Below are 24,511 nucleotides of genomic sequence, written 5' to 3'. Positions count from 1 at the left end.
ATATTTTGTTCACAAAAGGACAAATAGACAGACAGGGGTGAAAACATAACCTCCATCCATCTTTGGTGGCGGAGGTAACAACATATGAAGGCCAGACAATAAGTAACCTTAAAATGGCGATATAAATTCGAGAATGTAATGTGTGTCGTTGTAGACATGTTATATAGTTGGGTAAGAGTCATGTTTTGTCCGTTTTAGATCTGGGAACATTGAGCGTATGACGTCAGTAGAGCAGTTCCAAAATGGCGGCTCCCTTAGAAGCATGCACCAGGGAGGAGCAACATTCTGTCATTCGTTTTTTGGGAAGTGAGGGTGTGAATCCCAGTGAAATCCATCACAGAATCAAGATGCAATATGGTGATGCATGTTTATCGCTGCAGCAAGTGTACAACTGGGACAGAAAATTAAAAAGTGGAATGTCCAGTGTGGCAGACGCTGCTCGCTCGGGCCGGCCTCACACATCCGACACACCAGAAATGGTTGCAGGAGTTGAGCGCGTGCCGAGGGAACATCGTCGCATTACGCTGGAAGTTGTCTCCAAATTGAACATTAACCATGGTTCAGCACACCATATCATTCACAATGTACTAAGGTTACGCAAAGTGTCTGCAAAGTGGGTGCCGAGACAACTCCCGAACTGAAAAAAGAACGCTCACACCCAAACTGAAAGAATGGCGAGTGGACGCATGTGAAGAACTACTGCGACCTTATGAAACAGAAGGCGACGCTTTCTTACAGCACGTAGTGACTGGGGATTAAAGCTGGGTCCACTACTTTCAGCCAGAAACGAAGAGGGCAAGCAAAGAGTGGCGCCATTAAACTTCACCGAAGACCAAAAAATTCCGCACACAGCCCTCTGCTGGAAAAGTGATGCTGCTGCTCTTCTGGGATAGCCTAGGCCCACTTGTAGAGCATTACATGCCCAGAGGGACCACAGTCACCAGTGCATCATACTGCGACCTTCTTAAAAATCATCTGAAACCAGCAATCAGATCAAAACGTCGTGGACTACTCGCTATCGGTGTTTTGCTGCAGCATGACAATGCTCGGCCCCATACTGCCCGCGCTACAGCTGCAACAATCGAGGACCTGTATTTTGAGTGTCTTCCTCATCCACCCTCCTCGCCAGACCTCACCCTTTAAGATTACCACATCTTTGAGCCACTTAGAGGCGCTTGATGGAACCACTTTCCGATCCCACGAAGAGGTCCAAGAGGCGGTGCACGAATGGCTACACAAGCAGCCAAAATATTTTTTTCCTTGAGGAATCCAGGCCTTAGTAAAGCGCTGGAAAAAATGCATTTAACGCAATGGAGATTATGTTGAAAAATAACAGTTGTTACACATGTACATGCAATAAACAAGTTGTGAAAAATATTTTAAGGTTACTTATTGACTTCCCCTCGTAATTTATATAATACAAATCACAATATTAAACAAAACGTGACACATCAACACCTTCAACAACCAAGTAAATAATATAGTTCATTTAATACAAATCACAATATTAAACAAAACGTTACACATCAATACCTTCAACAACCAAGTAAACAATATCATCTTACAATAATTCACCAAATGTCCGTCCGTTCCCAGGTACCGCAAAAACAGCTGAACAGATCGCAACGTAATTTTGGGTGGGTAATCCTGGGGCCCCCTGGAGTAAAATAGGCTATATTGTTTTTCCAATTTCAGCTTTGGTCTCCAGCATTTTCAGGTTTGGACTCCTACCAAACGTTATTGTCCCGGGTACCGCAAAAACGGCTGCACCGATCGCAACGATACACCTCCATGCCCGTGGGATTCCCACGGGTGACCCCACTAGTTTATGTAATACCAATTTAGGGATGGATAGACGATATCAATATTATCCGCTTGACGAGATATTGAAAAATAGATATTTAAGGGGCCATGGGTTGATGTAATGGGATGTCAGGAATGGTTGGGGAGTGACGTCAGCGAGGGACAAAGGAGGATGCATCCCTCTCCCTCGCTCTCTCTCGTTCTGGCTTTCACCCCAGCCGGTCGCTTTTTGTCTCGGGTGGCTCTCGGCTGCTGCTTGGCCGTGTGCTGGAACAGGATTGTTCGGCTGGGTTGTGGAGTTGTGCGCTTTGGAGGACAAGTAAAGAGGAAGAAGAGCGCGCCTCTTGGGTCTCTCTCAGTAGGGGTTCTCTTGGGTTTTTGTTCGAACAAGAAGGGGGCCATCTTGTCCTTCATGAGCTGGTCGTGTGGGTCTCACCAAGGAGCTCTGGACTGCGTTGGTAGTGTTTCGGGACCTGCTTGGCTTGTGGAGGGCTCAAGGCCGTGCTGTTCGACACCAGGACGAGGAGGGCCAATGCCAAAGGCAGCCGTCTTGGCTTTTTGCTTCGCACCAGTCGTTTGACATGCACGCCGGCGCCATTGTCAGAGCGCTTCCCGTGCAAACCGCTTCGAGCCACATCGTACTGCTGACGTCTTTCAACGATCTCGTTGTGTCGGCCAAGATAAAAAGAACATCATTTTATTTTCTTTCATCTTCCCCTTTGTCTGCGTTTTCATGTCTGAGTGGAGACGTCTCAAGTTAGGATATAGTTTTACCTCACCTTTCATTTTTATCGTACTGCATTTATTGTCCCCCGTCGCTCAGCGGAGCGAAAGGGGGACGATGGCTTTCCCCTCCGTCCGTGTGTCCGTCCGTCCGTGCGTGCGTGCATGCGTAAGCGAAGGACCGCATTCGAATTTGGGTGTGGGTGCAACCCACATCAAAATCCAAGATGGCCGCCGCCATGTATGTCTGATGCCATGTATGTCTGAACCTTGTAACCTGCATATCTTGAAAAATAAGCGAAGTACCAACTTCTAATCTGGTGTGTGGGTGTATCTAGGCATAACGAAGAACACTATTGAAAATTGGGTCACCACGTCAAAATCCAAGATGGCCACCGCCATGTATGTCTGAACCTTGTGAGATGAATATCTTGAAAAATAAGCGAAGTACCATTTTCTAATTTGGTGTGTGGGTGTATCTCAACATAAGGACGAACGCTATTGAAAATTGGGTCGCCACGTCAAAATCCAAGATGGCCACCACCATATATATGTCTGAAACTTGTGATCGAAATATCTCGAAAAATAAGCGAAGTACCAACGTCTAATCTGGTGTGTGGGTGTATCTAGGCACAAGGAAGAACGCTGTTTAAAATCGGGTCGCCACGTCAAAAGCCAAGATGGCCGCCGCCATGTATGTCTGAAACTTGATGAATATCTTGAAAAATAAGCGAAGTACCAACTTCTAATCTGGTGTGTGGGACTGTGGGTGTATCTCGGGATAAGGAAGGCCGCTATTGTAAAGTGGGTCGCCACGTCAAAATCCAGGACGGCCGCCACCATATATATATGTCTGAACCTTGTGAGCGAAATATCTTGAAAAATAAGCGAAGTACCTTGTGGTGTGTGGGTGTATCTAGGCATAAGGAAGAACGCTATTGAAAATTGGGGCGCCACGTCAAAATCCAAGATGGCCGCCTCCATGTATGTCTGACCCTTGAGTGCGAAATATCATATCATAGCATGTTTTCTGCGTGTTCCACTTTGTCAACTCACATCACTTCCCCAACGGGGGACCTAGGCGTAATGCTTGTTTTCATTAAATTCTTTATTTTGGCATTTCATTCTTGAATTGTGAATTTTCCTTGTCATGTGTTTATTTGTTTGTGGGTTCAAGGAATAAAAACCCCGTGGCGGCCGCCCGATCAAGTAAGACTTCAAACCTTCCCGCGCGCGCGTGAAAAGACAATCCCGGCAAGTTCTAAATACGCCTCGGAGTTAACTGTTCGGCTATCTGTCCAAGGCTGCATATCCCCTATCATATCAACCACGGTTCCCGAAAAAGGCCAACCCCCGCTTTGCGGGGAAAAATGGCCTCTACAGGTGGTTTTTAATTTTTTTTTATCTGTCCAAGGCTGGTCTTCATCGGCTACGGACTTGACAAAAAGATGGTGCGTTTAACAATGACACAAACTGCTTTCTTACCAATGGTAAGATTAAAACAAAACAACATTACACATAAACACCTTCAACAAGCAAGTAAAAAATATAATTTGTTTAATACCAATCACACTTACTGTCTGATCGATGAGTTTTGCCAAATATGTTCTTCTCAAATGTCTTCTGTTCTTTCACAGTAGGGTAAAGGCTGTCATAATACTGAAAATACAGAGAATGGAACAACCTTTATAACTACCCCATAATTAAATGGGTCATACTCAACACCGCCCAGAGAAGTCCATAGACACGTTTTTTGCAAATTAACATTTTGAGCAGTCGGAACTGCGGTTAAGCTCAATTCCGCAGTTAACATTTTGAAATTCGGCTCAGGTTGAGAGATTGTAGAGGTTATCGCATTTTAGTTAAGCGTCTGCGGAAATTATACAAAGGCAAAAATACCACCCGGAGAAGTCCAGAGACGCCCGGAGACATGTGATACGCTCTACAATCTCTCAACCTGAAATTAATTTCAAAATTTTAACTGCGGAATCGAGCTTAAGAGAAGTTCCGACTGCTAAAAAGAAACTGTTCATTTACTTCAAACGTGTCTCTGGAGTCCGGGAATCTCCGGACTTCTCCGGGTGGTGTTTGGTATGACCGTATTAAATTACCAATCTCCCTCGCACGTGAAGTTCATCATCCAAACACAGCATCAGGATGATAACGGTGGTTCGTGAACAAGCTAACATCACCAGCAGTTTGTCGGGCGTTAATCACATTGTACATGAGCATTTGGGAAAGAAAACTGAATAAACTATCTGGGTCTCACCTTGGCGTATATTCGCTCACCGTCATTGTCCAAAATGATAATAGCCTTAATCGTGTACAACGACGGCTCCTGCAAGTCAAACGTCAAACATCACCAATGACCTATTGTTCCACACTCATGTGTTACAGTGTATGGTGAGCTCACAATGTGGCTATGGGGTCTCACGGTTGGAGGGGAAGTTGGGATGGGTGGTTATGGGGAGGGAGGAAGCTGGTGTGGTTATGGGGAGGGAGGATGCTGCATGGTTATGGAGAGGGGGGAAGCTGCGTGGCTATGGAGAGGGAAAAAACCGGGGTGGTTATGCGGCGGGAGGAGGCTGGTGTGGTTATGTGGAGGGAGAAAGCTGGTGTGATTATGTGGAGGGAAGAAGCTGAGGTGGTTATGCGGAGGGAGGAGGATGGTGTGGTTATGTAGCGGGAGGAAGCTGGTGTGGTTATGCGGAGGGAGGAAGCTGGGGTGGTTATGTGGAGGGGAAGAAGCTGGGGTTGTTAAGGTGGGGGGTGGGGGGGGATAGAGGGGATTGGGAGAAGCTGGTGTGGTTATGGAGGATGGAGGAAGCTGGTGTGGTTATGGGGGAGGGAGGAAGCTGGTGTGGTTATGGGGGAGGGAGGAAGCTGGTGTGGTTATGGGGGAGGGAGGAAGCTGGTGTGGTTATGCGGAGGGAGGGAGCTGGGGTGGTTATGCGGTGGAAGGAAGCCGGGGTGGTTATGGGGGAGGGAGGAAGCTGCAGTGGTTATGTGGAGGGAAGGAGGTTGTGTGGCTATGTGGAGGGAGGAAGCTGGTGTGGTTATGTGGAGGGAAGGAGCTGAGGTGGTTATGCGGAGGGAGGAAGCTGGTGTGGTTATGCGGAGGGAGGAGGCTGGGGTGGTTATGTGGAGGGAAGAAGCTGGGGTTGTTAAGGTGGGGGGGGGGGGGGTGGGGGGGATAGAGGGGATTGGGAGAAGCTGGTGTGGTTATGGGGGAGGGAGGAAGCTGGGGTGGTTATGTGGTGGAAGGAAGCCGGGGTGGTTATGGGGGAGGGAGGAAGCTGGTGTGGTTATGCAGAGGGAGGGAGCTGGGGTGGTTATGCGGTGGGAGGAAGGTGGGGTGGTTATGGGAGAGGGAGGAAGCTGGTGTGGTTATGGGGAGGGAGTAAGCTGGGGTAGTTATGGGGGAGGTAGTAAGCTGGGGTGGTTATGGGGGAGGTAGTAAGCTGGGGTGGTTATGGGGGAGGGAGGAAGCTGGTGTGGTTATGTGGAGGGAAGAAGCTGGTGTGGTTATGTGGAGGGAAGAAGCTGGTGTGGTTATGTGGAGGGAAGAAGCTGGTGTGGTTATGCAGAGGGAGGAAGCTTGGGTGGTTATCCGGAGGGAAGAACCTGGTGTGGTTTTGTGGCAGGAAGAAGCTGGTGTGGTTATGTAGAGGGAGGAAGCTGGTGTGGTTATACAGAGGGAGGCAGCTGGTGTGGTTATGCGGAGGGAGGAATCTTCTGTGGTTCTGCGGAGGGAGGAAGTTGGTGTGGTTTGCGGAGGGAGGAGGCTGGTGTGGTTATGCGGAGGGAGGAAGCTGGTGTGGTTATGTGGAGGGAGGAGCTGGTGTGGTTATGTGGAGGAAAGAAGCTGGGGTTGTAAAGGTGTGGGTTGGAGGGGGGATAGAGGGTATTGGGAGAAGCTGGTGTGGTTATGTGGAGGGAGGAAGATGGTGTGGTTAAGTGGAGGGAGGAAAATGGTGTGGTTTTGTGGAGAGAGGTAGCTGGTGTGGTTATTTGGAGGGAAGAAGCTGGTGTGGTTATGTGGAGGGAAGAAGCTGGTGTGGTTATGTGGAGGGAATAAGCTGGTGTGGTTATGTGCAGGGAAGAAGCTGGTGTGCTTATGTGGAAGGAAGAAGCTGGTGTGGTTACTTATGTGGAGGGAATAAGCTGGTGTGGTTATGTGGAGGGAAGAAGCTGGTGTGCTTATGTGGCGGGAAGAAGCTGGTGTGCTTATGTGGAGGGAAGAAGCTGGTGTGGTTACTTATGTGGAGGGAAGAAGCTGGTGTGGTTACTTGTGTGGAGGGAAGAAGCTGGTGTGGTTATGTGGAGGGAGGAAGTTGGTGTGGTTATGTGGAGGGAGGAAGTTGGTGTGTTTATGGGGAGGGAGGAAGTTGGTGTGTTTATGGGGAGGGAGGAAGTTGGTGTGTTTATGTGGAGGGAGGAAGTTGGTGTGTTTATGTGGAGGGAGGAAATTGGTGTGTTTATGTGGAGGGAGGAAATTGGTGTGTTTATGTGGAGGGAGGAAATTGGTGTGGTTATGTGGAGGGAGGAAATTGGTGTGGTTATGTGGAGGGAGGAAATTGGTGTGGTTATGTGGAGGGAGGAAAATTGGTGTGGTTATGTGGAGGGAGGAAATTGGTGTGGTTATGTGGAGGGAGGAAATTGGTGTGTTTATGTGGAGGGAGGAAGTTGGTGTGTTTATGTGGAGGGAGGAAGTTGGTGTGTTTATGTGGAGGGAGGAAATTGGTGTGTTTATGTGGAGGGAGGAAATTGGTGTGTTTAGGTGGAGGGAGGAAATTGGTGTGGTTATGTGGAGGGAGGAAATTGGTGTGTTTATGTGGAGGGAGGAAATTGGTGTGGTTATGTGGAGGGAGGAAATTGGTGTGGTTATGTGGAGGGAGGAAATTGGTGTGGTTATGTGGAGGGAGGAAATTGGTGTGGTTATGTGGAGGGAGGAAATTGGTGTGTTTATGTGGAGGGAGGAAATTGGTGTGTTTATGTGGAGGGAGGAAATTGGTGTGGTTATGTGGAGGGAGGAAATTGGTGTGGTTATGTGGAGGGAGGAAATTGGTGTGGTTATGTGGAGGGAGGAAATTGGTGTGTTTATGTGGAGGGAGGAAATTGGTGTGGTTATGTGGAGGGAAGAAGCTTGGGTTGTTGAGGTTGGGATTGGGAGAAGCTGGTGTGGTTCGGGGCCCTTTAGGAGAGGGGGAGTTTGGGTCGTTATCAATCATAAAGTCATAAAAGGGAGAGGCAGAGGGGGCACTAAAATCATCAATTTAAAATGGAGTTATTACAAGCAAGGTACAAACTTTCACAAGCAATCAACATGGACTTGAAATACATCAATAATCATCTCTCTGTTGCCACTAAGCAAATAAACACCTAACAGAAAAGGAAATGCCGCTGTAATACATACCATACCACCGACCACGCTCTCCACAGGACTGGGAACAAACAGGAAGTCCACCTCGTTACACGGAGCGCCCCGATTGGCTAATGCGTCAAGGAAGAACAATTTCCATTGGTCCCCAAGAAACACCGTGTCGATTGGCTAATGTCTAAATGTTTGGCGGACGTCGCAAGGATGAGTAATTATGATTGGCAGTTGGACACGTCGTAATGAGCGGCTAATACTACAATAATGAGCAATCCCCATTGGGAGCTCATCTTACGTCATCATCTGTGGTTATTATGACATGGAAGACTCGCGGCACAACCATGATCCACACTTCCTTTCGCCAAATGTTCCGCTCTGACCTGTTTTACTACTTTACAACTACATTTCACTGTCGATTACACCTCATCAAACGAAAAACGAAATACAGCATTCAGGTAAATAAATAAATAAGATTCGACAAAACACGTCACGTGATCCAAATGGCTCTTGTCGCTTGGAGAGCGGTCCACAAGAATCTGAACACACCCAGGTATCGCGTCGCTTGTCGCACTCACACAGCAGGTGGCTGTCTGCACGTACTTTGGTGTGTGACGAGAGAAGGTAGCCATGGTGGTGGCGAGAATAACCACAGATTATGACAGTCAGGCAGTTATCGGGTGTAATCTAATCAACCCTGTAGTGCTCAACCTCAATACATGTCGCGCTATTCAAATCAACTGCAACAGTGAAGACGTATACACCATCATTTTCCCCGGCGGTTTCCCGGAGGTCGAGAGGCGCAAACCCCACTAAAACCTGGCCAATATGACCTTCTACCTCTGTGACAAATTTGGTCAGAATACATCCAGAGGTGTATTAAGGGTGCACAGGTAGAAAACACACAGACATTCGATTCAGAGTTATAGAATAGATAGAAAACAAGGAAAGATACATTCAAAGTACACCGCCCCCATGCCAAATAATTAAATATACCGCAGTGCAGCTCGTAGCGAGTGCATTGGGAGGGAGAGGTGTACAATAATTGATTGATTAATTGCATAATTAAAATCAATAAAAGATTATCATAAAATATTTTCTTAATCAATTGGCTTATGGCATAACTAAACCACTAGTGCTTCATCCGAAGATGTATCTTTTAGAAATTTAATTAAATAAGTCATTAATAAAAAAATTAATAATTCATTGATTAATCAATAAATAATGAATCGATGAAATTAATTAATCAATAAATCAAAAATATCCTTTATGGCCACATCACCTGGACACTGTCATGTCCAAATATTAGCTTCCGAGCTCAAAAGGTGCCTGAGATATTGCCCAGATGAGAAAGAAAATAAATAAATGATTAATAATGAAAATAAATCAATAATAATCATTAAAAAAAAAAAAATTAATCAGTTGGCTAAAAGAATACATAAACCACAACCATTTCATCAGAATCTGTAACTTAACAAAAAAAAATTTTTAGCCATTAATCGAATAATTAAATAATTAATCGATTAATTAATTAATAATTGATAAATCAATAAATCAAAAATATCCTTTGCAGCCAAATCACCTGGTCATTGGCATGTCCAAATATCAGCTTCCTAACTCAAAAGGTGCCTGAGTTAATGGTCAGAAGAGAAAGGAAATCTGATTAATTAAATAAGTACTTAATTAATCGCTAATAATTAAATAACTCCTCAATTTATTGATTAATCAAAAAAAAAAAAAAAAGGTTTTTGACAAAGGACTTGCTCACTATTGTGCCGAAATTTCAGCTTCCTAGCTCAAAGGATGGCTGAGATATCGTCCGGACAAACAAACAAGAAAGAAAACAAACAAGAAAGAAAACAAGTACACATACATTCAAAGTACACCGCCCCATGCCAAATAATTAAATATGCTGCAGCGCGGCATTGCCGGGCCGCCTCCGGCGCCCGGCAATACCGCAGTGCAGCTCATTGAGGCTGCATTGGGAGGAAGAGGTGTACACTAATTGATTGATTAATTGTATAATTAAAATCAATAAAAGATTATCACAAAATATTTTCATAATCAATTGGCTAATCGCATAACTAAACCACTAGTGCTTCATCCGAAGATGTATCTTTTAGAAATTTAATTAAATAAGTCATTTATAAAAAATTAAATAATTAATTGATTACTCAATAAATAATTAATCGATTAATCAATAAATAATTAATAGATGAAATGATTAATCAATAAATCAAAAATATCCTTGATAGCCACATCACTTGGTCACTCGTGTCCAAATATTAGCTTCCCAGCTCAAAAGGTGCCTGAGATATTGGCCAAATGAGAAAGAAAATAAATAAATGATTAATAATGAAAATAAATAAATAATAATCCTAAAAAAATTAAATTATTAAACAATTTGGTCAGAGAACACATAAACTACCACTATTTCATCAGAATCTGTAACTTTAAAAAAAAAAAATTTTTGTCATTAATCGAATAATTAAATAATTAATTGATTAATTGATTAATTAATAAATCAAAAATATCCTTTGCAGCCAAATCACCTGGTCATTGGCATGTCCAAATATCAGCTTCCTAACTCAAAAGGTGCCTGAGTTAATGGTCAGAAGAGAAAGGAAATTTGATTAATTAAATAAGTACTTAATTAATCGCTAATAATTAAATAACTCCTCAATTTATTGATTAATCAAAAAAAAAAATACCGTTTTTTACAAAGTCCTTTTTTTTTTTGTATACAAAATCGAGGCTCGTGAAGAGCTAACATTAATCACACAAATAGTCAAACCGACACATAAGACACAAAATAAGGGGAGCGGTAGACAAGATGGGGAGAGAGGGGGAAGGACACAAACACAACATTTGAGAACAGGAACATCGAGAGAACTGTGGGAGGGAGAGGGCTTGGGGGGAGGTGGGAGAGGTATAAATCTTATGGATACTGCAAGGACTTCCAGGAAAGAAGTTGGTATTTCAAAAAAGTGGATCTGTGGTGAATTAGCGGGGGTAGAAAAGATCAAGGTTTTGGATGGGGGAAGATAAGAGATGGCGGTGAACAGCTGTTTTAAAGACCTGGAGGGAGGAGTGGGAATGAAGGGAGTGGGGGAGTTTGTTCCAGACATGGGAGAAAAGGGGAATGAAAGAGTGAAGGTGAGCAGAGAGCCTAGATTTTGGCAGTTTAACCATAGGAGGGTTACTGGCAGATCTTATGCGACCTGTAGGAATATTTGGGGGACAGAGCACAGAGAGACCTGGGGGAGCAAGGCCGGAGAGGAGTCGGTAGAAAACAGAAAGACCACCAACCTGCCTGCGGTGAGGGAGTGAAAGGCCCTTGGAGTTAGCTTCATCGCGGGAGATTCCAATGATTCTGAAAGCTTTGGTTTCAACAGCGTGAAGCCGAGCTAGGTGTGAGGCAGGAGCACCGGCCCAGATGGGGGAACAGTATTCCATTGAACTGCGGATGAAAGCCTTGTATTGCCTTGAGGAGCTCAGGTGTGCCAAGGAAGGACTTCGCACGACGGAGGATGCCCAGTCGGTGACTGGCTTTGGAGGCCAGCCTGGAAATGTGGTTATCCCAAGAAAGATCATGGCAGATAGTGAGACCCAAAAGCTTGAGCGACAGAACCTATTCAAGAGGATTGTTCAGAAAGTAGATGGGAGGGTTTTCCAGTCGGTCTTTTCGGAGAGACATAGTAAGAGTGTGAGATTTGTAAGTGTGAGTGTGAGAGTGTGCTCACTATTGTGCCGAAATTTCAGCTTCCTAGCTCATAGGATGGCTGAGATATCGCCCGGACAAACAAACAAACAAACAAGAAAACAACCAGAGTGAAAACTGAGTACTCCCTTTCAGCATGCGTCATTGCCGAGCCCCCTGCGGTGCCCAGCAATGACGTTATGCAGCACCTGGAAATGGCATAGGAAAGGTGCGGTGTGCAATGACATATCAGGATGGAATTAAGGAATGTTGTATTAACTCTAACTAGAACGACGCTCTTCGACATCACGATGTCGACCCATATGCCTCCGCCCACATTATTACATCATGATAATACTTGTATCAAGTTTGATTTACATCCATTCAGTTGTGCCCAAGATAGCACATTTTTACCTGACATGACCTCTGACCTTTGACCCCAAAATTTAATCAGTTCCTGTTTACATCATTTAGTCCAGCGGATATGGAGAAGATTGTCATGGGGACCGCAAGGCTAACCCCCGCTCTTGCAGGGGAAAAAGGCCTTAAAATGCCTGTTGTTGTTGTAGTTGTTGTAGCGGATAGGTGCAATATAGAGACGAATCGTGCACTTTTTGATAAAAGCATCAAACTTGGTACACATATTCAGTAGGCCATAAGAAACAAAATTAGACATAGTGCCATCCCAGTTTTGGCCTGTGATTGCTATGGCAGCCATCTTTCAAAATGGCCACCACATGACACTAAAATACCACATAACTCAGCAACCATGAGGCCTAGGATCTTAATTCTGGTGTCTATATATAGGTTTTGGGGCTCATATAAATCAAAGAAGGCAATATCGAGTATGTGTGTTCACTTACGGTACCACCTTTTAAACGTAAGTACCATTTTACAGTTTATGAAGACACATTCATGGTCGTTTAGAATGACGCGAGAAGTACAACACCTTTGTTCATGAACGAGTCGTAGAATGTACCAAACCACTGTTTGATGTTATCATGAAGAACAAACTCCCTCTATTCAGTAATCCACCAACACGCCAGTGGACGAAATTACAGGAACATTTGATGGCACTGAAAAGTGATTGCAACCTGGTCTCTAGGCTCTATGTTGCTTGTCAAGTTCGTGATGGAAATTTGGAAGAGTTTTTCCATCACGAGAATCAACCATGACCTCCGTCATTGTCGGACAGGGGAAAGCTGAGACGGTACCAAATCTAACATTGTTCAGTGCCTTGAAGATACAGTCACGGAAAAGGAGGACAACACTCTCGATGCCGAAGTTGTTGTGCTAGATGGACCTGCCATTGTAAATATGTTGAAGCCTGGAGCAGCAAAAACATTTCAGGAATATGCACACGATGTCTTTCTGCCATATGTAAATTCTAAGCTACAAAGAGCTCAGAGGGTTGATGGTGTCTGGGATGATTACAGGCCAGATTCATTAAAGGCACAGACCAGAGAGAAGAGAGGGAAAGGAATCAGTCGAAGGGTTGAGCCAAAGACTGCAGTACCGAAAAATTGGCAAGAGTCCTTGCGGCTCTCTGACATTAAGAAGGAACTGTTCTCATTCCTCAGCAGAGAAGTTGTCAACATTCAAACAGAGAAGCAAGTAATCAGTACGCTGAATGAGGATGTTGTTTGTCGCCAGCCAAAAAACACGGGAGGTTTAGCCCCTTGTACACATGAGGAAGCAGACAGCCGTATGATGCTTCATGTTGCTGATGCAGCTAAACAACACAACACTGTTCTCATCCGTACTGTGGACAGTGATGTAGTTGTTCTGGCAGTGTTTGTATATCAAAAGTGACAAGTAACACTGGATGCTCTATGGGTGGCGTTCGGCACAGGCAAGCATATGCGCATGGTACCAGCTCATGATATCTCAGTTGCAATTGGTCCTGAGAAGTCCATTGCACTTCCAATGTTTCACGCCATTACTGGGTGCGATACGACCTCTTGCTTTGCTGGCAGAGGAAAGAAGACTGCTTGGGATACATGGAGCATGTGCCCTGAGGTTACAATGGAGTTAATGAAGCTGATGGAACAACCACAAATGTCAGATGTTGATGCTGCTATGGATGTTCTGGAGAGATTCGTCGTACTTCTTTATGACCGAAAAAGTTCTAAACACCATGTTGATGAGCTCAGGATCGACCTATTCACACGGAAAGGCAGAGACGTGAGCAACATTCCACCGACCAAGGGTGCTCTACTTCAGCACACTAGACGAGCAGTATACCAGGCCGGTCACATCTGGAGTCAGGTGCCTCAAGCAAAGGCTACGCCTCCACAACCGGACGGATGGGGATGGACTCGTAGTAGTGATGGAAACTGGAATGTTCTTTGGAGCAGTCTTCCTGAAGCCAGCAGAGTTTGCAGAGAACTTATTCGATGCGGTTGTACCAAAGGCTGTCGAACAAAGTGCAAATGCACAAAAGCAGCTCTGCCATGTACAGCTTTGTGCAAATGTGGGGGTTCTTGCCATGATTAGTCAATGTGATATCTGGAATTTCACATTTGATGGTAACCCGAACTGACTCATGGCACATTGGTAGCTACAACAATAAGTAACTCGGCTTCGTATTCGTTTTGACTGTTTGTTTTTTTATAGCACTATACGTTTAATGTACGGTACAGGTATCTTATATTTCATCAATACAAAATAAAGCAATACAAGTGGGACATAGGATCCTCGGTGGAAGAAGGATCCTCATAGCGCGTCTCCCGAACAAAAGGCAGCCGATGAGGTAGGAAAGAAAATACGCGTCTCAGCGCGGCTGGCGGTTACAAAGCGCGCTATCACTCGCATAACTTAATGCACTGAAAGCGGCTCGGCTTCAAGCTCAACCGAGCGTTGCTTTATATTAGCGCGTATCCTGGTTCATGGGCATCTCTCGCCACTCGCGTATCTCTCAAAGTCCTCTTCGGCTCACCACGCTGCTGGAACTCCACTCTCAACCGCTGGTGCTCAGTCCTTACTCAACGATTCCCTTGATGCTCAGTCCTCCGCACGCGAGTCCTTTGACGCTCAGTCCTTCTACTCGCAAGTCCTCTTGGGGGCTTTGCGCGACCGCTTATATTGGTACGCCTTGAACCTTCTCGAACCCTCTCGAACCTTCCAACCACGCCCTGTGACACAATGCTGCCGACACACCCTTTGAGCCCTGATTGGCGGCTCGCGCTTACCGTCAGCTCCTCTGCCGCCCTCATTCGGCCCCGCCCCGAACCTCCTAGGCCTGCCTCGTGTTAATTCGCCCAAAATGAACCAAAGTCAGCACAAAGAGGCATGAGGCTAGGGAGGCGGGATAGTCAGTAGAAGTAGGACATATTCTCCTTACTCTACTCAACGCAGAACTAACATAGGAAAAGGACTAAGCTCACAAATACTAAGAGATAACTACACTATCGCGAGGCTACATGTTGCTTGTGTGACTAACTATGAGGGGTAAATTTAACCTTTATTATACTGACTGTACAAAACTCAAAACCGCAACACTACCCCTCTCCCTCGCCAGACTCGTTCCCGAGTCGAACCTACAAAAATTGGAACGACCCGTTTTGAGAAAGATCTGGGAACTAACTTTTACTTTTACATGTGACATATAGATGTGGTTCCCCCCTAACATTTATTCTAACCCGTGTATGCGACAGTTTTAAAACACTAAATATGTCCCACCTATTGCGTCGAGTAGCTACTCTAACAGAATCACGCCCACAATTAACCGAATCCGGAATTTGTCAAACTAAACATAGAGCCGGTGGGCAGCATTTTTATATACAAGCACAAAACCTACTCCTTATTTACAGTCTATGACCCAGGACCTGTCCTTTTTGAACGAGAAGATTGGAGGGGAGAGAAAGCACAGCAAAGCACAAAAACACACTCATAATCATCATATTTGCTGCTTGCTTCTTGCATCTTGCTTCTTGCATTTTCTGTGTGCACATATCAAACCGGCAAGCCCTCGGACCGGCATGCAGGCCATTCCTGCTCTTCAGGGCTAAATAAACTTACCAATCTTCTCGTCCCTAGCACCCCATAATAAAAATACACAAAAACTGTGTTTATTGTATTCTGCCAGCAGGGCCAGCCCTATGTGGTCCGACTGCGTGACATTTATGCCACTCAAAACAAGTGGTCCGAAGATGCAAGGTGAATTTGCCGCAAGGTGCTCCAAAGCAGAGTTGCAAGGCCACAAAACTTGTGGTCCATAAGGGTATGTGGTGCACAAAGTGTTTGTGGCAGCAAAGTGCTGCACATGTGCAGCAAAGTTACAACACAAGGATATGGCAGCAAAGTGCTGCGCAGTTCGGCTGCACAGAAGTAGCAAGGTGCAGCAAGGAACGCTGCACAGGTCGATGGTGCTGCACAGTTCCACCTCCAAAATGGTCCTGGGTGGGGGGAGAGACAAAGCACGACCAGCAAAGCGGAAAGGGCGCAAAGCACACGGAAATACAAGGTAATGCAATACGAGGGGCACGGAAGAGCGAGCAGAGCAGGCTCGTCCCTAACCGTCCATACCCCACATCGTCGGCTTTACACTACCCTAGCCCTTTCTTGTATTTACAAATTCGTCTCTTCGTCTTGTCTCCCATATCTCCCTCTACTTCAAATTGGTCTCCCAATCCCTCCCAGGAAGGAAGGAATGGAACAAACACAATGTCTCTTTACGTCATGATGCGTCTTACACTCAAACAGTTTACCAAGCCATGGTGTGGAGTTCCGTCCTCCTCGGTGATTGGCTGTGGATGGCGCGAAGGGAATTTCTCTTCCTAACTACACTACTGACATTTACTTTTAAACTACCCGGGGTCATACCCTGCCAATCGGCCATCTTTAAACTATGTGGTTCTAAAAACCGAATTCCCATTGACCACTCTGCGGTGCCCTTGAAATTTAGGTCTCACTCCCACAAATTTTCACACTGTGCCCTTGCACAATTTCGGGGCTGGGTCGTGTGGGTCCACTAGCAGGTCCAACTACCTGCGCACCTCCGCCACTGAAGTCGCCACCCGAGCTTACCTGCTCCTACGACTACCTAAACTGGGGAAGGCCCCTCCTGGCTCTTTCCCCCCTGATGCCCACCTTGGCATTGGGCTACCCAGGTCCTTCCCTTGGATCCTCGGGCCCCACTCAACAACTCACAACCACGCTAACTGGCTCCCAGAGCCTACCTGCGGCCTCACCTGGCAGACAAACTACCAGTGGCGGAGTGCCCCAATAACCATACGCACCAACTAAACCACACGCCCAGCCATTTCACTGACTCATGCACCCTCCAAAGCACTACTTTGCCACTACCTGCACCACGGGTGTCAAGATCCAAACAATTTACCTGAGCCCTCTACCTGGCTTTACACTACCCCCCGGGCTTTAGCGAATGGGTTCCACTCTCCCCCATTCAGTCCTTCGCACCATGCATTCCACACCTTTTATTCCCACCATTTATTCGCACACCAATTATTTCACACACCTTTTGTCTCGCACACCTTTTGAGCTTACTCACTTCTTTCCATACACCCCAAACACAATTCCTTTTACTCAACACAATTCCTCACACACACAGCATCATCTATCTACCTGCTTTTCCCCTAAAAGTCATGCTTTCCCATCATCCCTTTAAACTAAGCACTCCCTCGTCATTATCATCCATCTAATCTCTCTACGTCCCCTATACAGTACAAAAGTCACTACTTAAATCTTTTGTCTTCTAAAGTCATCTAATTCCCTATCAATTATCCTAGCCCTCCCTCGGCTAGCTTCGGTGCCCCATGGAGGTAACCATTGTTGCCCCCCCCCCCACCCCCATGTGCATGTCACTGCCATCCCCCTAATCTAATGCTCATGGGCCCGTATCGTGTGAGGAATGGTTAAACTACCATTTCTCCACGTAGGGTACACTATTTCCATTCGTCCACTGCACTTGAGCCTCTCCGTGTGGAAATACATCGTCACAGCTCGGCTTCGAAAAGCCGAGCGATCCATGCTGTTGGTTTGTCTCCTGTAGGTTGGGTCCGTCCGGCATTTTCGATACAGGAGAGGAGGCATGGATGGGCCGAGGTTCAGGGGCCCATCTCTGCGCGGGGCCTCGCGGTCCCACACACGATGGCCCAACCGCCCACGGTCGGAGCATCGCACCCGCCAGGGGGCGCTGCTCCGAACTCTCCTACCTCCCCTTGAACCTCGCCGTTCGCCTTTGCCGACACGGCGCGGCACCAACCATACAGGGCGGGGGCTGGCACGAATCGTGCATGCCGGTCTTTGTGACACGCCCGTGGCATCGATCCTCGCCAGTCCCCGACGCACACGACTCACCAAGGGCTCACGTCGGCTATCCGTCGTGCTAAATGCTACCCCGGTCGGTGTCGATGCTTGAGCCGCGTTCTCACCACTCGCGACCCACTCCGCACTCGCACACCGAGGCATCCCTGTGCCTTCCATACACCGCTACCACACACTCTCCTTCCACATTCTCTGGTGTGCATTCTCCCTCGCACACCGTACTCGCACATGCACACCTAGGCGCACTCACACCCCTCACACACTTCAGTACACACTCTTCTTCTACGCACTCTTCTACCGCACACAGTCTGTAACACCCACGGGTGTGCACTCTCCTGTTGCACACCCAATCCTCGTGCACTTTCGCGCACACCCTGGCGCACACTCTTCCGTTACACACTCTCTCATTCCGTACTCCATAACGCCCACGGGTGTGCACTCTCCTGGTACACACCCAATCATCGTACACTCTTTTTCCCCACTCTCGGGTGTGCACTCCTTCGCACACTCTGTAACACACTCTCCTGTTACACACTCTTCCCGCACACAGTCCCCTTGTTCCTTGGATTAAACCAAGGATTAAACCCCTTGTTCTTTCTGGGCTTGGCGGAACCGAGAGACTTGAAACGCCTCTTCCGGGCAAACGCAAGGTAGGGTTTCGGGACCAAGTCTCGCTCGTACCTAACTCCCTGCGCCGCCACGGAAGCGGGGAAGCAAGCCTCGCACGAGCCACTTGTAATTTGGGGTACACCGAGCGGATCGAGTACCATGTGGTCCGTGCAGTCACCGTTAATTATTGGACCCCGATTAGAGCGGTTTTACCCGTACCACGCTTAGCCAATGAGGAAATCACGAGAACGATCGAATGGAAAAGCAAGAACACAGGTTTAATTATTATTCCCACACGTATGTACAATGATCGGTATGCAGAGACACAGAGCAGCACTTAGTCTGTCTTATTCTTAACTGCCAGACTCTGGCCCATCACACTCACACAGGGGATTGCAGGCAGGTTGATGTCCCGGCCAAACGTGTCGACGTGGTCGTCCAGGAACGGTGCCGTCCGGCTCTCCACGGTCCCAGCACGTCCCGCGAAGATGGCAAGCAGGCGGTGGAAGGATCCTCATAGCATGTCTCCCGAACAAAAGGCAGCCGATGAGGTAGGAAGGAAAATATGCGCCTCTCAGCGCGGCTGGCGGTTACACAGCGCGCTATCACTCGCGTAACTTAATGCACTGTACGCGGCTCGGCTTCAAGCTCAACCGAGCGTTGCTTTATATTAGCGCGTATCCTGGTTCATGCGCGTCTCTCACCACTCGCGTATCTCTCAAAGTCCTCTTCGGCTCACCGCGCTGCTGGAACTCCACTCTCAACCGCTGGTGCTCAGTCCTTACTCAACGAGTCCCTTGACGCTCAGTCCTCCGCACGCGAGTCCTTTGATGCTCAGTCCTTCTACTCACAAGTCCTCTTGGGGGCTTTACGCGACCGCTTATATTGGTACGCCCCGAACCTTCTCGAACCCTCTCGAACCTTCCAACCACGCCCTGTGACGCAATGCTGCCACCACACCCTGTGAGCCCTGAATGGCGGCTCGCACTTACCGTCAGCTCCTCTGCCGCCCTCATTCGGCCCCGCCCCGACCCTCCTAGGCCTGCTTCGTGTTAATTCGCCCAAAATGAACCAAAGTCAGCACAAAGAGGCATCAGGCTAGGGAGGCAGGATAGTCAGTAGAAGTAGGACCTATTCTCCTTACTCTACTCAATGCAGAACTAACATAGGAAAAGGACTAAGCTCACAAATACTAAGAGATAACTACACTATCGCGAGGCTACATGTTGCTTGTGTGACTAACTATGAGGGGGAAATTTAACCTTTATTATACTGACTGTACAAAACTCAAAACCGCAACAATACATAGCTATCGGAGAAAGTGAATGCGATTGAGCATGATGTGACTTACCTCACGGACATATTCAGTATACTGAATGATGTCAACAAACAACTCCAGGGTGACCATATGACGCTGATTAAAGCAAATAAAGTGATCGGCGCGTTCGTAACCAAGGCGACTCTGCACAGGGAAACCCTCGGCCGCAGAGATATGTACCACTTTCCCCAGTTGGCAAAGGAAACTGCTGTTTCTGATGAAGAGCTGCTGGTTTATTGCAATCACCTTGAGAAGATTCGTGGAGATGTGGAGCAGCGTTTCAGAGACATGCTAGAACTGTCGGTGCCAGCATGGGTGATGAACCCATTCAAATGTGACATTCAAGATGTGAAGGGCGAATTACAGGACGAAATTATCAACCTCCACAATGACGATGAGGCGAAGGCAAGATTCTCGCAGCATGAATACGGCAAATTGTGGATTCTGGAGCGGGGCGAATACCCCGCAATGTGGACAGAGGCAGAACTGCTGCTGATGGCGTTCCCCACATCATACCTCGTTGAAAGAGGGTTCAGGGCCGTGATGGTGCTGCTGACCAAGTATCGAAACCGCCTTGACATTACCAAGAGGGGCGATCTGCGTCTCTACCTCACTGAGATGGAGCCAGACGTTCGTAATCTCGCAGCGAGTCACCAGGCCCACCCTGCACACTAACGGTATTTGGGCCTGTGATAACAGATTCCCAGTGTGCCTCACCTGGACCTGTTCTGCTGAAACATTGTAGGTCGTGCAAAATAAAATAAAAAGTAAAGTAAAATAAAGTAAAATATTATTCAGAAAATATTTGGCTTCTGTTATTTTTGCTTCCTATCTACATAAATTCTAGGTGTCCGACCACGAACGATAGGACAATGGGGGCATTGGGCCGGTCCAAGAGGGCAGAAGGGGCCGGTAGTCCAAGAAAGTTAGAGAACCACTGCTCTATCCACTCGACTATTGCTCATAACGAAACTTGTAATATCTAGCCCTGGGGTCGTTAACCTGGGGTATCCATACCCCTTCGGGTTATGGGGACCAAAATCTGTGGGTATGGGACTCGTAATAAATAATAATAATAAATTGTAATAAATTCAATGAAATATCAACTTTAAATATATAATAAACATATATTTAAATGTAAATATATATATTTCAAAATAGATTATATTTCTATAATTATATTTCAAACTAGAATGCCACTCAGTAGAGCGAATACTCCCGCCGTGGGTCAAGTTGGAATAGTACGATTTCACAAAGTTTGAGGGAGTCGTTCAGTGACAACACAAGACAGGACAACACAAGACAGACACTGCACAGATTTATATTTAGAATATATAGAAGATAATGTTAAAAAAAACAAGGCAATTTCACTTACATTTCCGGATTCAGCGTTCAATTCTATATAAGTGAGTGTATTTTCAGGCATGTGTGTCTTCAAATAAAATTGTAAACCAGACAAAACGTTCGTTTCATTCCTTAAGGACACAACATGTAAAACTGGCCCAAACGTCAAAACAAAACTCGCTCATTTTAAGTCGTACAAGCTAATGCGACCACTCATTCTTCTGGGAAGAATCCCGTGCACATGCTTGTCACACTTATAACTCACCTAAGTCTTTATAAGTTCATCAAATACTGACACCGCGATTGACATTCGCTGAGGTAAATGTTGATCTCTTCTGAGGTAAAAGAAAAAAAGAAAGAAAGAAAAAAAGCAGTTTTAAAGCATTATACGTATCAAATGATACATTTTATGAAACGGGTAGACCGAAAACACACTTTGGCGGTTTTAAAATGACAGAATATGTATTTATTAGAAAGAAAAAAGGAACCTTGAAGACGACGCTGCTAACAAAATACACCGCTCTAACGCACAACCACGAGTTTAAACTACATTTACAACAAATATGAAAACTATTTTCATATCACAATGTTAGATATAGAATATATAGAAGATAATGTTAAAAAAAATGAGCCCTATCTTCCAATGGCAAACAATCCTTCAAAAAATTCCTGTATCCGGAATAATATCCTGAGCTTCACCAAAAACTAATCAATTCTTCCTTATCCCAAGGGCAATCATCCCACCAACTTTCATCCAAATCCGTTCAGAACTTTTCCAGATATCTTGTTCACAAACACACGCACACACACACACACACACACACACACACACGCACACGCACACGCACACACACACACACACACACACACACACGGACACGATCGAATGCATTACTCCCTGGCGGGAGTAACAAATATAAGTTCAATTTTCTAATAAAATTCGAATAAATCAACTATACACCCCGGGCGTATGCATGCGATTACAATGCATGATTGACATGACAATGAGAACACTTGCATAGCGATTAGGGCGGGTCAAAGTTCACACTGAGCCAATGTGCTGTCACGTAATGAAGGTCCTCCATTATGTGAGATTGTAGGCCGTAAGGACATTAGGTGAAGAACCGAATATCGGCAATTACGACCTCATTCTCAATTTGATTCCGGTGAAAACATTTGCAAAACAAGTGAGTCGTAAGCCTACTTATCTGAGGATATTCAAAGTTTTCAAAGTATATTTAAATTAAATAGGGCATTGTGGCGGGCACAAGGGACAATAATTCCGCGCACCAGTGGGTGGCGTGAGCGTCCAGGCGGGGAACTGAAATGCATGCCCCGCCTTTCGGCCGATCGGCCACACCCGGGGGCAAGGCGTGGCCTCGGGAGATATATGCGGGCTCTAAGCTCGAGCCCGCCCAGTGCTGAAGTGCGAGCTCTGAATAAAGACTCTTGTTGTATCAACGCGTTGTGGCCTACCTCTCTGGCAATCGAGTCGTGTGTGCACAGCACCACAGGTTCAGCCGTTGCTGACCCCCGAACCCGCCATGGCTACCAACGCCGTCGCAATCAAACTCCCGGAGTTTTGGGAAGCGCAAGCCGATGTTTGGTTTGTGCAAGCCGAAGCTCAGTTCCAACTCCAGGGCATCACGGCGGACGAGACCCTGTACTACCACGTGGTCGCCACCCTCGGGCCCGGCACGGCCGCCCGCGTCGTGTCCATCCTTCGGCGCCCGCCGGGTGACCACAAGTACAAGGCGCTCAAACGTCTCCTCCTCGCCACGTTCGGGCTCACAGAGATCGAACGTGCCAACCGCCTCCTGGACCTTCCCGCCCTCGGCGACACACGACCATCCGTCCGGATGGATTTCATGCTGTCTATGCTTGGAGACCAGCGCCCGGATTTCTTGTTCCGTGCACTTTTCCTCCGCCAGCTACCGATACAGGTGCGCCTCGCGCTGGCCAGTTCCAACATCACGGAACCGCGCGCCCTGGCCGGAGAGGCCGACAAGTTTTTCGCGGCCTGCAACACGCGGTCGATTTACGGTGCTGCCGTAGTGGATCCCGGTGCAGAGGCTCCAGTGCCCCCGGCTTCCCTCGTGGCCGCTGCTGCGCCCTGCCCACTACCGCCGCCGCCACCACCACCGCTGCCGGCACGGCCGCCACTGCCGTAAACCTGGTGCTACTACCATGCCAGGTTCGGCCGCAAGGCTAAAACATGCCATCCGCCATGTTCTTTTGACGGGTCGGGAAACGACCGGGCCGACGGTCACTTGCGGCCCTAAGCGTCGGCCATTCCAGCAGCCTCCAGTTCATCACGGACACCTTGTCCGGGCGCCGTTTTCTTTGCGACACGGGAGCGCAGGTAAGCGTCCTCCCTGCCGCCGCATCCGACAAGCAAGCCGCGGGCCGGGGCCCCGCTTTGCTTGCCGCCAACGGTACACCCATCCGCACATTCGGGAAGCGTTGCCTCTCACTGCGGTTCGGAGGGCAGCGCTTTCAATGGTCGTTTGTCACCGCCAGCGTGCCAATGGCTCTGCTCGGCGCAGACTTCCTATGTGCGCATGGGCTGTTGGTCGACGTTAAGCGCAGACGTCTCGTCCAGGCCGAAACCTTCAGCTCGCTCGCTTGTTCGCTGAGCGGCTCGTTGAGCAGCTCGCTGAGCGGCTCACCGAGCAGCTTGCCAAGCGGCTTGCTGAAAGGTTCCATCCCGGCGAGGTTAGTCTGCACGCTTCCGGCAGCGGACGAGTTTACCCACCTCCTCGCCAGTTTCCGGCCCTCACGCGGCCCACCTTCTCAGCGGTGGCCGTAAAACACGGGGTGGAGCACCATATCCCCACGGTTGGGCCGCCGGTCTACGCCCGGGCACGCCGACTCGACCCCATGAAGCTCGACGTGGCGAAAGCGGAGTTCGCCACGCTGGAGCTGCTGGGGATCGTACGGCGCTCCAACAGCGCTTGGGCATCTCCTCTGCACATTGTGCCGAAGCCCGGCGGAGGATGGCGGCTGTGCAGTGACTACCGCCGGCTCAATGATGCCACCACCCCCGACCGCTACCCGGTCCCGCATATCCAGGACTTTTCCGCCCGGTTGGCAAACACGACCGTGTTCTCCAAGGTGGACCTCATCGGGGGCTACCACCAGGTCCCCGTCCAACCGGACGATGTCCCAAAGACGGCCGTCATCACCCCTTTCGGCCTCTTTGAGTTCCTGCGAATGCCTTTTGGGTTGAAGAATGCGGCCCAGGTGTTCCAACGGCTCATGGACAGCGTCTTGCGCGACTTACCTTTCATCTATGTCTACCTGGACGACATCCTAGTCGCGAGCGCATCCCGGGAGGAGCACCTGTTCCACC

The 24,511-nt window shown here is 47.7% G+C and overlaps 1 protein-coding gene across 1 annotated transcript in view; it reads right to left on the bottom strand.

Annotated features, from left to right (window-relative positions):
- The window catches only part of LOC137437503 (coatomer subunit zeta-1-like), a 101,870-nt gene extending 93,816 nt beyond the window's left edge, over window positions 1-8,054 (bottom strand). Inside the window, exons 1-3 of the mRNA XM_078766924.1 lie at window positions 7,943-8,054; window positions 4,796-4,864; window positions 4,104-4,185 (exon numbers count right to left, since the gene is read on the bottom strand). Of these exons, the coding sequence (XP_078623050.1) occupies window positions 4,104-4,185; window positions 4,796-4,864; window positions 7,943-7,945 (154 nt within the window). The 5' untranslated portion in view covers window positions 7,946-8,054. The remainder of the gene's footprint in view (window positions 1-4,103; window positions 4,186-4,795; window positions 4,865-7,942) is intronic.
- Between the last annotated feature and the right edge of the window lie 16,457 nt (window positions 8,055-24,511).

This window comes from Myxine glutinosa, chromosome 12 (assembly GCF_964187855.1).
Source record: "Myxine glutinosa chromosome 12, kmMyxGlut1.1, whole genome shotgun sequence".
In the NCBI taxonomy this organism is placed as follows: Eukaryota; Metazoa; Chordata; class Myxini; order Myxiniformes; family Myxinidae; genus Myxine; species Myxine glutinosa.
Note: the sequence above shows the minus strand (reverse complement) of the source record. Positions and strands in the feature narration are given on the sequence as shown.